Source organism: Pollachius pollachius, assembly GCF_949987615.1.
Source record: "Pollachius pollachius genome assembly, chromosome: 7".
NCBI lineage: Eukaryota > Metazoa > Chordata > Actinopteri > Gadiformes > Gadidae > Pollachius > Pollachius pollachius.
Genome location: NC_136940.1, coordinates 13,016,487 through 13,032,077, shown reverse-complemented (window position 1 = coordinate 13,032,077; position 15,591 = coordinate 13,016,487). Strand labels below are relative to the sequence as shown.

The window sequence follows — 15,591 nt, the reverse complement described above, 5'->3', positions numbered from 1 at the left end:
GAGTGTGATTAGCCATTACAAGCAGGTTTGAAATTGTGCAGCATTGTGACATCACAGGTTGGCGTGTCCATCTATCCGTCACACATCTAGATGGACACGCCCACCTGTGATGTCACAATGCTGCACATTTTGAAAACGGCTTGTAATGGCTAATCAGACCCACACCTGGTGGTATGATATGTCCCCTTTAAAGTAACCAAACACCTTCACTCTCTGTCCCTGAAAACCTCTATCAAAGCCAGAAATCTAGGGGTTATCATGGATTCAGATTTACATTTCGACAGTCACATCAAATCAGTTACAAAATCGGCATTTTATCACCTTAAAAATGTAGCAAGACTTAGAGGGCTCATGTCCACCAAAGACTTACAAAAACTTGTACATGCCTTTATCACTAGTAAGCTTGATTACTGCAATGGTCTCCTTACAGGTCTCCCAAAGCAAACTCTAAGGAAGCTTCAGCTTGTTCAGAATGCTGCTGCTAGAGTTCTAACAAAGACCAAAAAATGTGAAAATATTACACCAATTCTTAAATCGTTACATTGGCTTCCTGTAGGTCAGAGAATTGATTTTAAAATCATGTTGCTAACCTATAAATCCCTACATGGTTTAGGGCCAAAATATTTAACTGATATGCTTCCACTACATAAGCCTTCTAGACCACTAAGATCTTCTGAGACCAATCTGTTAATTATCCCCAGAGTAAACACGAAACATGGGAAAGCAGGATTTAGTTACTATGCAACAAATAGCTGGAATAAACTCCCTCAGGATTTAAGACTTGCCCCAACTCTGAACACCTTTAAAACAAGACTGAAGACTTTTTATGTTTGCTTTAGCTTTCTGCTAAATCTTAAATACATACTTTTTTAACTTTGCCTTTATTTTCTATTTTATTACTAAAATGCCTTTTTAACTTTACATTTGTTTTCTATTTTTTAACCAGAAAGATACATGATCTGATACCAGAGAGAAAGGATAAGGGTTTGAGACCCAAGTTCTGTCTGGGCTAGAGTTCTAGAATCTGGGTTGGAGTCCCAGAGAAAGGACCAATTTCCTTTAGGTCGGGTTGGAGTCCCAGAGTGTTAGTGCCATTTTGCCATATTGTAATTTAGACTTAGATATTATTAGGATTTAGATATTATATATTTAGATTAATATTTAGTGATTGTTTATTATATTGATTAACTAATTGTTTTGCATAGTTTTGCTTTTTAGTTTAATAACTGTTTAGTGTACTTGTTTTCATTGCTTATACTTATTAGAGATGCATAGGACATTGGTTGCTATAGAGGGCGCTGTTATGCCGTAGCATTGAGGGAGAGTAAAACTGTTTTGTATCTTTTGATGGCATTCAGTAAAGACGGAGCGAACGCACTGTTTTTTCCTTCCGTCATTTCAACAGTAAACACGCGTAGATCTCGTTCTTTCTGTCAAAGAGTGGTTAATCGACTGAATATGTTTAGAGCAATTTACAAATGCACAAGAAGGGAGTTTTAGCCACTACATTAAGTAGAAAAAACAGTTCGGCGAGGGCGAGAGAACATCGTTGGAAGCCGAGGGAAGATGTGCCGCGCTGGACGAGACCGGATTAAGCTAGCCAGCCAGCTAATGAAGTAGCTAGCTGTGGGGACCACGCAGTACACCCGACTGGAATTCCAAACGACTTTTCAATGATGGATGAGTACACAAAGAACAAAGATTAATTACTGGATAAGCTATAGCTGCATATTTGATGTCCATGACGAAATGAGGATAATTCTGTCATTGTAATCAACATAGCCATGATGTGCGTATAGCCAGTAGTCACAAAGGACATTTTTGAGAAAACTGCTATTGCTAGTTATAGTCATATTAGCCCATAAGAAGCTCGAGTTTGACTCTGGAAATAAAGACAGCCCTGGAATCTTTCTTTTGAAGACATCTACATGTTTTGAGATTAAAGGACTGTTGATCTGGATTTCAGAAGTTTGCAAGAGTTTTCTATAACAAGAGACTTAGCTAACATTAACAGCCAATTGAAATGTCGGATTTGGATGAAACCAAAATGGAAGGCAATGTCGAGCTAGACATTAAAAGAAAGATCAAGTTAACCACAAAGGCCCTAGAAAAGAATGAAACTCAGGAAACGTGTATTAGCACGCCTTGTATCCAAAAAAGAGGAAATAGAAAACCTCATGAAAAATGATTCCAATGCACTTCTAGTAGAAAAGGAACATCTTATTGATTGCTCAAAATTCCTGAATGATTTTACTGAAGTGAACTATGGAGTTAGTATACTGTTATCAGACGATGAAAGGGAAGCTGACCAGCAGTATTGGAGTGAGCCAAATCTTACATTGTATGAGAACTTTTTGACCAAACTGGAGCAGTGGATAATAGAAGCAAGACGACACGCTATGGTCGCTAACGAACAGGCTGCTACTGAACAGGTGACTCCAAAGGATGGCACGAAGACACAGCAAGGTGAGTCCGCCACCGAAGATGTGGATCCAGACGACAGTGCATCCGCAGTACTAGAAGAATGTAGGTCATTCACAGCACAAAGTGTACGCAGCAGACACTCAAATGTATCCAAAGCGTCATCTCATGCATCGTCTCTGCGTAGAAAAGAGGAAGTTAACCGTGCAGCCCTACTCGCACGCGCAGCCGCGCTTAATAAGAAACAGGCACTGCAGTTGGAAGAGGCTCAACTGGAAGCACAGCTGAAAGTCAAGAAGATTCAGTTGAAGGCTCAAATGGAGGAGCTAGATGTTGAAACTGCGATCGCAGAATCCACAGCAAAGCTACTAATTCTGGAAGAATACGATAATACAGATAACATGGACGACGACGGGATGAATTCCTACCTCAACAAGAAAATGCTGACAGCAGCAACCATTGAACATCATACTCCAGATATCAAACCAAAATTTACAAGCAGTTTTAGAGTTATCCAAGACAACAATGCTTCTCACAGGCCAACTAGACACACGTCTTATGTGCAAGCAAAGAAGGAAAACAACAATAACACAAGTACAAGATCCGATGGGAAGCAAGTTGAACTCGGCGAAGTGATACTGAACCAGAGGGATATCACAAAGATGTTAGTCACACAACAGAGACTAGCCAACCTACCTCAACGAGAAGTCCCTAAATTCAGTGGTGATCCTTTCGAGTTCCTGCCATTCCTGAAGGCCTTTGAGCACATCATCCACAGTCGTACAGACAACGATGAAGACTGCTTATACTATCTAGAGCAATTCACCAGCGGTGAACCAAGAGAACTTGTGAGAAGTTGCCAACACATGAGCGCACGACGAGGCTACAATGAAGCAAGAAAGCTCTTGACCTATCACTATGGCAATGAGCAGAAAATAGCTGCAGCCTACGTGGATAAGGCTGTCAAATGGCCTCAAATTAAAGCAGAAGATGCCAAGTCACTTCACAGCTTCTCCATCTATCTCACCGGATGTAATAATGTCATGGAGGACATGGAGTACCTCGAGGAGATGAACAGCCCGAGCAACCTTCGGATCGTCGTGTCAAAGTTGCCCTTCAGACTTCATGAAAGATGGAGAGTTATAGCTTTCGACATACAAGAAAGAGAAGGAAGAAGAGCAAAGTTCTCTGATCTCGTGACGTACATCAACAGACAAGCTAAGATAGCTTTAGATCCACTGTTCGTGATTTCAAAGAGTCCTTAGAAGTGAAAGAAAAGAGCAAGTCAAACACTAGATTTGCCAAGGGAGGCAGACCGAGAAGAACTACTGGCTGTGCCACAAGTGTTAGGCCAGATGAAGGGGTTGCCTCAGAACTTTGAAAGAACAAGCAGACAAGCAACGCGTTTCAAGAGCCATGCCTGTACTGCAACAAAAGACACAACCTGAGCACATGTTACAAAATAAGAAGTCTGCCAAACAAAGAGAGAATAGAGTTCCTTAAAGGTAAAGGACTTTGTTTCGGGTGTCTGACCCAAGGGCACATGGTAAAAGACTGTAAAAAGAGAGCCACATGTGAAATCTGCAGCAAGAACCACCCAAGCCTGCTTCACAGCAAAAGGGACGAGAACACCGACCAAGAGAACGCCAGGCCTGAGAAAGGTCAAGGCTCCACCAGCGGACACTGAACTCCACAAGAAGATGCGTCAGCCAAGAGTGAAGTCACGGCAGTCACCGGGGCCGGAGGCAATGACTGTATCCTGTCTATCTTTGGTGCCCGTGCGCATCAAATCCAAGAGGAGCAACACGACAATAGAGACGTACGCGTTCATGGACTCAGGAAGTTCCGCTACGTTTTGCTCTGAAAGTTTGATGAGACGGCTTGGTGTCCATGGTAAGAAGACTCAAGTGGTACTCCGTACTATGGGCCAGGAGAAGCCCGTGTCCTGCTACGTGCTCTCAGATCTAGAAGTGTGCGGTCTGACAGAGAACAAGTACATAAGCCTGCCAGACGTCTACACCCACACAGACATACCTGTAACAAAAGACAATGTTCCTGTTGAGAAGGACTTGGAAAGATGGCCATATCTACGGAAAGAAGTACGGCTACCACAGATCGACGCAGATGTTGAGATACTGATCGGAGTGAATGCTCACTCTGCAATGGAGCCGTGGAAGATAATCCACAGCCAAGACGACGGGCCTTATGCGGTAAAGACGACCCTCGGTTGGGTAGTTAATGGCCCTCTCAAGAAAGGTGACGATCACCACAAGTCAAGCCTCAGTCAAAGGGCTTCAGTCAACAGACTCTCAGTCAGCGGCATGGACAGCATGCTGCTGCAGCAATACAATTATGACTTTCCGGAGCAAGCCTGCGAAGAGAAGTCAGAAATGTCACGAGAGGACATTCAGTTCATGAAGTCTGTGACTGAGACAACCAAGAAAGTCAACGGGCACTACAGCATTGGGATGCCTCTCAGGAACAAAAATGTGGTGATGCCAAACAACAAATGTGTTGCCGAGCAACGGGCGTCAAACCTGAAAAGGAAACTCGCCAAGAACTCTAGTTTCCACGATGACTACAAGACCTTCATGTCAGACCTGCTGAACAAAGGCTACGCAGTGAAAGTTCCTGAAGACGAGCGCAACCGCAACGACGGCAGAGTATGGTACATCCCCCATCACGGCGTGACCTATCCACAAAAGGGAAAGCTGCGGGTTGTTTTCGATTTTGCTGCTTCGTTTCAAGGGAAGTCACTGAACGAGGAACTGTTACAGGGTCCGGACCTCACTAATGGTCTGGTAGGAGTCCTGACGAGGTTTCGACACGAACACATCGCACTCATCTCCGACATTGAAGCGATGTACCATCAAGCAAGAGTCCCTGATGAGGACACCGATCTTCTACGATTCCTCTGGTGGCCACAGGGAGATCTGAGTCAGCCTCCGCGCGAGTACAAGATGGTGGTCCACTTCTTTGGGGCCAAGTCGAGCCCAAGCTGCGCCAACTACGCTTTAAGACGGACTGCAGAGGATGGAAAAGACAGGTCATCACCTGAATCAGTAACTACAGTCCTAGAGCACTTCTACGTCGATGACTGCCTGGTCTCAACGTCCGACGAGAAGAAAGCTATTACCTTAACCAAGGACCTCATTGCACTGTGTGAAAGTGGAGGATTCCACTTAACCAAGTGGTCAAGTAACAGCCGCAAAGTGCTGTCATCACTTCCCAAACAAGAGAGAGCAAAGGAGATCAAAAATCTAGACCTGGACAGGGATGAACTACCCATGGAAAGGGCCCTTGGAGTGGACTGGTGCATAGAATCAGATTCTTTCAAGTTCCGTATTCACGTGAAAAGCATGCCCATCACCAGACGAGGTATCCTCTCTTTCGTAAGCTCAGTATACGACCCCCTTGGATTCCTGTCTCCGTTCATTCTTCTCGCAAAGACCATCGTCCAGAGTCTCTGTCGAATGAAACTTACCTGGGATGAAGAGATTCTAGAAGATGTGGCAAACAGATGGTTCGCCTGGCTGTCTGATCTGAGCCAGTTCGCTAGCTTTTCTGTCAGGAGGTGCATCAAGCCAGAGGGATTTGGTCCAGTAACATCAGCACAACTGCATCATTTCTCAGACGCTAGCGAGAAGGGCTACGGCGTCGTCACTTACCTCCACGTCGAGAACAGCCACGGTCGAGTTCATTGCTCGTTTCTTCTAGGAAAAGCCAGAGTGACGCCGCTTAAACCAGTCACAGTCCCACGCCTTGAGCTCACCGCGGCTACCATTGCGGTGAAAATGGATAAGATCATGAAGCGAGAGCTTCGGATGGACCTCAAAGAGTCTGTGCTATGGACAGATAGCACCACCGTCCTTCGATACATCGACAACGACGGCGCTCGTTTTAAAACATTTGTTGCGAACAGAGTGTCGACAATCAGAGAGAACACAAGGCCAGCACAATGGAAGTATGTCAACACGACTTCCAACCCAGCTGATCATGCATCAAGAGGATTGAATGCAGAGCAATTCATAAAGTGTCAGAACTGGATTGAAGGTCCTGACTTCCTAGCCAAGAGTGAGGCTCACTTGCCTGTCCTATCAGAGTTCTCAAGAGAGATAAGTGAAGACGATGCTGATGTGAAGCGTACGACCAATGTGAACATCATCAAGACTGTCGACTCAAGCACAGACCCTCTCTTCAAGCTGACTCATCACTACTCCAACTGGCACAGTCTGAAGAAGGCGGTCGCCTGGATGTTGAGGCTGAAGGAGCTGCTTCGAAGTCTGTGCGTAACAAGGAAGACGTTCGAGTCGCAAGCCCAGTCTTCAGAAAGTCAAGTTGTGAAAATCAAGACAGTTGAGAACCACATGCAGAAATGGAGATCCTTCCTGAAAGGAACCCGTTTGACTGTCAAGGACATCAGAAGAGCAGAAACTGTGACCATTCAGTTCAGCCAAAGTCACACCTTCCGTGAGGAGCTTCGCGCTCTGCAGAAAGGTGAAAAGATCAAAAGAAGTAGTTCTATCATGAAACTGGATCCCTTCCTCCAAGATGGGGTTCTCCGGGTTGGTGGAAGATTGCACCGGGCAGCCTTGCCAGAACACACAAAGCATCCAGCTATCCTGGCCAAGGATCACCACATCACTACCCTGATCATCAGGAACGCTCATGAGGAAATCAGACATGGAGGGAGAAACCATACCCTTGCTCAGCTGAGACAAAGGGTCTGGATATGCAAAGGAAATGCAGCGGTGAGAAGTGTGCTTTCAAAGTGTGTGAAATGCCGGAAGTGTCAAGCTGCTGTGAGTGAACAGAAGATGGCGAATCTACCACCTGATCGTCTACTGCCTGACCAACCACCGTTCACTAACGTCGGTGTAGACTATTTCGGCCCCTTTGAAGCAAAGCGAGGACGCGTGCAAGTCAAGCGTTATGGAGTCTTGTTTACTTGCCTTACAGTCAGAGCAGTCCACATAGAAATCTCGCACTCTCTTGACACAGACTCGTGTATAAACGCATTGAGACGTTTCTTAGCCAGAAGAGGACAAGTGGAGGTTATGAGATCCGATAATGGAACGAACCTGGTAGCTACAAAACCTGAGATCCGCCGGGCGATGAACGAATGGAACCAGTCCCAGATCTCTGAGGCTCTACTGCAAAGAGGAGTCACTTGGATCTTCAACCAGCAGACCCCTTACCAAGTCATCTGATGATGTGGACGACCTCGAGCCACTGACGCCGAATCATCTTCTCCTGCTCAAGGGAAAATCAGCACTCCCTCCAGGTGTGTTTCAGAAGGAGGATCTATATTCAAAACGAAGATGGAGGCAGGTGCAGTATATCTCTGACATCTTCTGGAAGCGCTGGTCCAGAGAATACTGGCCCCTACTGCAAGAAAGGCAGAAGTGGCTGGAGAAGAGGAGAAATGTGAAAGAGGGAGACATCGTACAAATCGTGGACGAGAGGGCTCCAAGAGGGTCCTGGTTAATGGGAAAAGTGGAGAAGACAATCCCCGATGCCAAAGGGTTTGTCCGTCGGGTCCTTGTCAAAACAAAGACCAGCACCTTAGAGAGACCCATAGATAAGTTGTGTCTCCTGCTCGAGATGGAAGAATCTCATGGACAATAAAGGACATTATTATTTTAGAACTTTATTATTTTCCATAGTTGCCCATCTTATGGGCCTCACCTAGATTGGTCGAGGTTGTTTATGTTGTTTTAGACCTATGAAAGAGGACAGAAGGAATTAGAATATGCAAAATTATTCTTTAGTTTTAGATAGGTAATTGTCATCCCCATGATGAGCAATTAGGGGCCGGAAATGTTAGTGCCATTTTGCGATATTGTAATTTAGACTTAGATATTATTAGGATTTAGATATTATATATTTAGATTAATATTTAGTGATTGTTTATTATATTGATTAACTAATTGTTTTGCATAGTTTTGCTTTTTAGTTTAATAACTGTTTAGTGTACTTGTTTTCATTGCTTATACTTATTAGAGATGCATAGGACATTGGTTGCTATAGAGGGCGCTGTTATGCCGTAGCATTGAGGGAGAGTAAAACTGTTTTGTATCTTTTGATGGCATTCAGTAAAGACGGAGCGAACGCACTGTTTTTTCCTTCCGTTGTTTCAACAGTAAACACGCGTAGATCTCGTTCTTTCTGTCAAAGAGTGGTTAATCGACTAAATATGTTTAGAGCAATTTACAAATGCACAAGAAGGGAGTTTTAGCCACTACACAGAGAAAGGACCAAGTTCCTTTAGGTCGGGTTGGAGTCCCAGAGAAAGAACCAAGTTCCTTTAGGTCGGGTTGGAGTCCCAGAGAAAGGCCTGAGTTCTGTCTGGGTTAGAGTCCCGACATCTATCTGGGTTGGAGTCCCAGAATAAGGCCTTTGGTTCGCGGTTAGAGTCCCGATGTGTGTTTAGAGTCCTAGAATCTGGGTTAGAGTCCTAGAATAGAAATTGACTAGAATCTGGGTTGGAGTCCCATAGAAAGGACCGAGTTCCTTTAGGTCGGGTTGGAGTCCCAACGTGGGTACCAAATTCCTTTAGGTCGGGTTGGAGTCCCGACGTGGGTACCACAGAGACTGTTGATCTGACCTTAAATACATTGCACTTTCTAAAATGCTGATCTATTTTATTCATTTCTTTGCATATGTTTTCTTTTACTTATCTATTATTTTATTTTATTGTATGACAATTTTTATATGTGAAGCACTTTGAGTCTGCCTTTGTGTATGAAAAGTGCTGCATAAATAAAGTTGCCATGCCTTGCCTATATACAACAACCATGGTGACCCGACATTAAGTATTTTTGTGAGATTACTGCTCGTAGAGAAAGTCAGGAGCTGTTAACAGAAGTCCACAAAAGATATAAGACGCCAAGCTCTGAGATATTGCTGTGTAAGGCAAGCAGAGTATCTGATGAGGCTACTTCGCCTACAGCTCTTCTGACGGTGAGTAGGCAAGGAACGGCAGTTTTACTGTAAGACTTGGTTTCCATCAGCACCCGCCATGGGGTGTGTGTGTGTGTGTGTGTGTGTGTGTGTGTGTGTGTGTGTGTGTGTGTGTGTGTGTGTGTGTGTGTGTGTGTGTGTGTGTGTGTGCTTGCGTGCGCGCAGTCAGTCAGCAACTGTAGTGGTGTGTGTGTGTATAGTGTTGTGTTTTAAGATTGGTCGGCTGCTTTGTATCTTAGCCTACTTCTAAGGTTGTAGTTATGCGATTGGTGCTTTGCATAGCCTATTTCAAAAAGATTCAATATTAGCCTATCTTATTTGTCTTTAGGTTTGGTTCATGCAAATAGTGAAGCTAAATGACGTGAACACACTCAACAGCCAATAGGTGCGCACTACTGCTGTCTCTCCAGCATAGGCAAGACAGGAGGAGCGGCTTTACGTGTGGCCTGTGCATACAATGAGACACTTTCTACATACACTTTTACCTGGCAGACTCCGCTGGAAAACCAGGCTGACAACTGCGCAACTTTTTTACTTTATCTTCACATTTAGGGTTAGGAGAAAGAATTATAAGGGGACTAGATCAGCAAATAAAGTCATTCAAATACCAAGGGGATGTCCCCCGCTCGGCTACATTATGAATTAACTTATTTTTTCTTTTCTTCTTTACTTCAATAATCACAATTGCATTTGGAGTTTATAACGCGATCAGGCATGACATTTACATGATTGGGGCAAACACTTGTTTATATGTACGTAGTTGGGTTTCGAGTCCACCCAGTCAATTTTACCTGCTTATTTCCAATCCTGCTATTTCCAATAGCAGGATTGGAAATAATCATAATCTGGATGTGAAATACTGTGGTGTAACTTTAGCTGAGGAAGTTAATATACAAAAATGGGTGTGCATAAACATTATTCAACAGCAGTAACATTTGTGTAACATATCCTTAGTGTGTCTGTAAGTACCTGGTGCCCACGTTTTCCTGGTAGTCCCGGTAAGCCAGTCAGTCCTGGAATGCCATCTGGCCCGAGATATCCCTCTATTCCCTCTGGACCTGGTAAACCTATGAGTCCCTGGTCCGAAAACATATGATAGAATTCAGATAATCTTTATCTGAAGCCAAAACTGAACAGAAATCAACTACATTATAATTATTATTATATATAATAATTTAACCGTCCAGTGAATAACATTTTGTAGCATCTAGCGGTGAGATTGCAGATTCAAACCAACTGAATTTCACCATCCCTCCACTGCCCCATATGACGACGGTGACGTTTACTGGCCTGTATGTGTAGCTTGTGTAAGGCCAATGTTTATTGCATTGCAGTACGTGAACATAGGTTGCTTTTGATAACATAACTGTATACAGTTGTATTGCAACTGTTTAGTTTTGGATACTAACCTCTCCGGAAGAGAGATACATACTTTTAGTTATCAAACAGGGAAACAACCACAAAATCTCCAAAACATTAATTTAGTATAAAAATGCATACAAATTTCATATTAAACATTAAAGGAGACATATTATGGTGTTTTCCCAACAAGTAAACATAGTTCCAGAAAACATGTTTTTGAAGCTGTTTGCTGGAAATAGCTTTTAGGCAAAAAATACTCGCCAACCGCTATTCCCCTCTGTTTCAGTCCCTTCAGAATGTGCTGTTTCTGGTGTCAGTAGCTTTAATGCAAATGAGCTGCTGCCCATTGCATACAAATGAGCTGTCAGAATGAACCACAGCATGGAGGAGAAGTGATTGTTCTAGATAGTGATCTATATAATAATAATAATAATTATAATAATAATAATAATAATAAAATAATATATAGGTATCTATATAATATAATATCTAATATCACGGCCAAAAGCTATGTGCCCCTCGGATGATATTATGTATCATAAAGACTGCATCGGACGTCTCTGGTACTTGCACAACAAGTAAAGACTTGTAGTGGGGGTTATCTCGGCCACGGTTGAGAAGAATTTGGGGAAAGGAACTTTGGCTTTGACTCTACTCTACTGCACTACTTGTTGTACAAGTACCAGAGAGTACAAGCTCCAGCAGGGGGAGCTCGGCAGCAGTCCGGCAAATATGCTGGATTCCCTGCCAGGCAGGGAAGTCACATGACAAACTGACAAATTAGACATCTATTATTGCATGGAATCGTCTGCTGGTCCACAAAATCGTATGTATGCTCTAATTGGAGGGGGGTGGGGAAGTGGGTGGTAATATTCAAATGTGCCCCCTTCCTACGTAGGAGGGGGTGCAGAAACTGACTCGCTCGTTTGGTAACTGTAGGTGGGGTACTTTCAGAAATGCATATCTCACTCAAAAAATCATGTACAGACTTATTTAAAAGTTTGTATAGGTGTGGGATCACCAGCGACCCAAAACAACACCCCAAATCCCAGGAAAATGGTTGTTTTCATAATATTTCCCCTTTAACTACACTATTTTAAACTTAATAGATTGATAGGATGAAATGTGTGCAAACTCCAATCTAATTTAATCCTTTAAATACTTAAACAACATACTAAATAAATAAACAGAACAAACTCAAAAAGTATCACAAAAGGGATGGGATAAAACGCCCCTCCTTCCTAGAACTCTTCTGCCAGAATGCATTTTTCATATGGAATTAAAAAAACTTTAGTCATTTGCCATTCTGGGCTGCTGCAGAAACATGGTGGTGCAACATGGCTGCAACCATGAATGAGGACAGCTCAATTTGTAGATACAAAGGGCTCATTCTTAGGGAATAAAACCAAAATGATTCTTATTTTCATGGGATAACACACCAAATAAAATATAGTTATGAATATTATATGAGCTGCTGTTAAGGCTGCCAATCAATTCTACCCATTGCATCTTTCAGACCCTGCTGCTTCAACATGGTGCTGTAGGAGACACATGTTTGATACTCACTTCAATGCCTGGTGATCCAGTCAGCCCCCGTGCTCCTTTCTTTCCCATTGCACCCTGGGAAAAAACATACACATGGTTGAATGTCCTTGACCAGCTACAAACTTCAAAGCACATTTAGTATTAATAACAATCAGGATTAGAATAAAGATAATGAGAGACTGGGAGTAATGTTACTATTGTAACAAAAACAAAGGACTGGTATCGTTGAAAAATAATGCCACAACATAAATGTCAGCTTTTTCCATGTGCTCGTCATATTTGTCTTTTTTTTGCTGAACAGCACAGACCTCTGTAACACAGATCTTTAGTTGAGTAACCAACCATTTATGTTCCCCCTTTTGGGAAAGGACTAGTTAAGTTTGGGGTACGCTTTAAATGTATCGTCAGGTAGGAATTATTTGCTGTTAAAGGGCAAGCCTCCTGCCTCAATATCGTTGTCCAATTTTATAGCAATAACTGTTAGCTAGGTAGATAAGATCTTACTACACACTACCAAAGCGGGTAAAATGGTTTACTTAGAGCTATATACTGTATTGTCACATTTAACATCCATGATACACCGTTACTTAACGTTTTGAACTTTTGGCTTATTTGGATTATTTATCATGTAATGGTTTTATGCTAATGTCCCTATTACCTATAAGACACTTTGAAAAGGGTCGTTACATATTGTGGCGACCCGTTTCCCCGAGTGTCAGGTACCCGGCAGGAATCACACAGAAAGCAAGGGTTAAGCCGCAGTCTGCCTTTATTTCACAAGAATCATTATTTGCGTCCTCGTGCTAGGGTCTCCGTGAGCCTCTAGATCGCCGGCGTGGTGCGGAATCCCTCCGTGTCGCTTCGCCCTTCTCCCGGTCTAGCGAGTACTCCCTCCGTGTCACTTGCCCGGCGCGATACGGAATCCCTCCGTGTCGCTTCGCCCTGGTGCGTACTCCCTCCGCGTCACTCGCCTTTCGCCCGGTCTGGTGCTTACTCCCTCCGTGCCACTCTCTTTCGCCCGGTCTGGTGACCCTTTTATGCCGGCTCCTGGTCCATTCCCTTCCTCCGTCCAGGTGTCCCCGATCGCGCTGATTGGGGGGAGAGACATGATGCTCTCTGTCGCCGGCTGGAGGGTGGCGACGGTAACCCAAGGCTCCTGCGTCTCCTCGGACCCGCCCGGTCCGAGGTCCGGCGGCGGGATGCCACACTCCTCCACCGCTTGCTCAGGCCCCTGGTCGTCGGTGAACCCGCTCAGGCAGGCATCCCGGCGTGACAGGGCGTCAGCGTTCTTGGCTCCGGCCATCCACTTCCGGGGGCGTGGTCGGTGACCAGGATGACCTCCCTCCCTAGGAGATAATACCTGACGTTTCGGAGGGCCCGGAACCACCGCGTCACTTGTGCGTTGGTGTCCCTGGCTCCAGCCATCCGCTTCAGGGGGGCGTGGTCGGTGACCAGGATGACCTCCCTCCGCCCTCCACCGGCTCTGGGCTTGGTAGGCCCGCTCGTGGTCCAATGTGATTCGCCGAAGCCGCTTGGCGGTCGACGCCTTCTTAGAGCCGGGGTCCTTGGTCACCTCCTCCATCAGGTCGTCGTCGTCGTCGTCATCGTCGTGGCCCGTGGGTCCAGAGGGGACCAGGTGGTCGTCAGAGCTCTTGTCGGGATCAAGAAGCTTCACAGGTTTACCTGTCTCCAGGAGGTCGTCCCCATCCACGTCCAGCGTGATGGCGTCTTCGTTGGGGATCGACACGGACAGGTGATCGTCCTCAGCTTCTGTAGAGGAGGCCATGGCTTCGACCGACGTCTCTGCCGCTTCCGTCTCTGCCTCCGGCTTCGGTGTCGATGTCGGCCTCTGGATCGGCCTCGAGCTCTGGCTCCGAGTCGGCCTCGAGCAGCCCCACAGCCTCTGGCTCCGGTGAGACCGCGGGCTCAGCCTCCGCCTCGGGGCTCGACCGACGTCTCATCGGCCTGGATTGAGGCCTCTGTCGTTGGCTCGGTGTCCACGTTGTCCTCGGTCGGGGGCCGGGCCTCGCCGGAGGATGCCACAATATGCATAAAACGAAAGAGTAAAGCCCAACACACACCGGCGCCGAAGCGGCGCGTCAAAAAGTGCGCCTCCATTATTTCATTATTACGTAATAGCTCTCGCCGGCTGCGGCTAGACGCGCCAGCGCGCTGCGCCGCCCCACTAGGCTTCACACCACTGTTCTATTCCCTAGCGTCGCCGCAAAAAAAGCGCTGTTTTAAAGCTGTTTGGTACATCCCAGCTTGATACAAGGTCCTGTACATATGGAGATTAATGCACTAGATGAATAATTCCACAATTCAAAAAGAATGAGCAATGAATGTAAATAAAGTGTGTAAAGTGACTAAACCGTAAACAAAGTGCCAGACAGTAGTAAAGTAACTATGAATTAATGTGACTATCCAACCCGGTATCACGCGATTTCGTGCTCATGCGCACAAACGTTAATCTATTGAACTGTGTCCCAGAGCACAATTGTCAGACTTTTTTCGTGCTACACAGAACGAAATGTAAACCAATGCATTCTGAATGGGAGCGTTTCTCCGATCTTTCTGTGCTACACAGAACGAAATGTAAACCAATGCATTTTGAATGGGAGCGTTTTTCAGACGAGAAAGAGAGTGCGCAGACAGTACAGTGCACCCTCTAGTTATATATATGTGAAACGAACACGCTCCACAGAACGTGCGTTTCTCAGACAATTATCGTGCTCCACAGAACGAAATGAGAGAGAGAAACAAGAGAGGGAGGGAGAGAGAGAGAGGCTTCAGACGGGGTGTGGCAGATAGTGGACTGCACCCTCTAGTTATATATATGTCAATATTTCCGATTTTTTAAGCAGACCTCCTCAAAAACTTCTCTGACAATTAAATTGCTCCACAAAACTAAACAAGAGCGAGAGAGAGGCTTCAGAAGGGGTGTGCGCAGACAGTGCACCCGCTAGTTATATATATGTCAATATTTCAGATTTTTTAAGCAAACTTCCTCAAAAACTGAAACGAACGTACTCCACAGAACACGCGTTTCTCAGACAATTAAAGTGCTCCACAAAACGAAACGAGAGAGAGAGGCTTCAGAAGGGGTGTGCGCAGATAGTACAGTGCACCCTCTAGTTATATATATGTCAATATTTCCATTTTTGCATTTTTGAAGCAGACCTCCTCAAAAACTGAAAGTAAATAAAAAAATAAAAATAACCGTGCTCCACAGAACGAAATGTAGACCAATGCATTCTGAATGGGAGCGTTTCTCCGATGTTAACCCTATATATATATATA

The 15,591-nt window shown here is 44.8% G+C and overlaps 1 protein-coding gene across 2 annotated transcripts in view; it reads right to left on the bottom strand.

Moving 5' to 3' along the window:
* Positions 1–15,591, bottom strand: part of col24a1 (collagen type XXIV alpha 1 chain) — a 187,719-nt gene that overhangs the window by 26,047 nt on the left and 146,081 nt on the right. For both annotated transcript variants that reach the window (XM_079740272.1, XM_079740273.1), the window contains 2 exons: positions 12,313–12,366; positions 10,354–10,461 (listed from right to left, as the gene is read on the bottom strand). In XM_079740272.1, the coding sequence (XP_079596398.1) occupies positions 10,354–10,461; positions 12,313–12,366 (162 nt within the window). The remainder of the gene's footprint in view (positions 1–10,353; positions 10,462–12,312; positions 12,367–15,591) is intronic.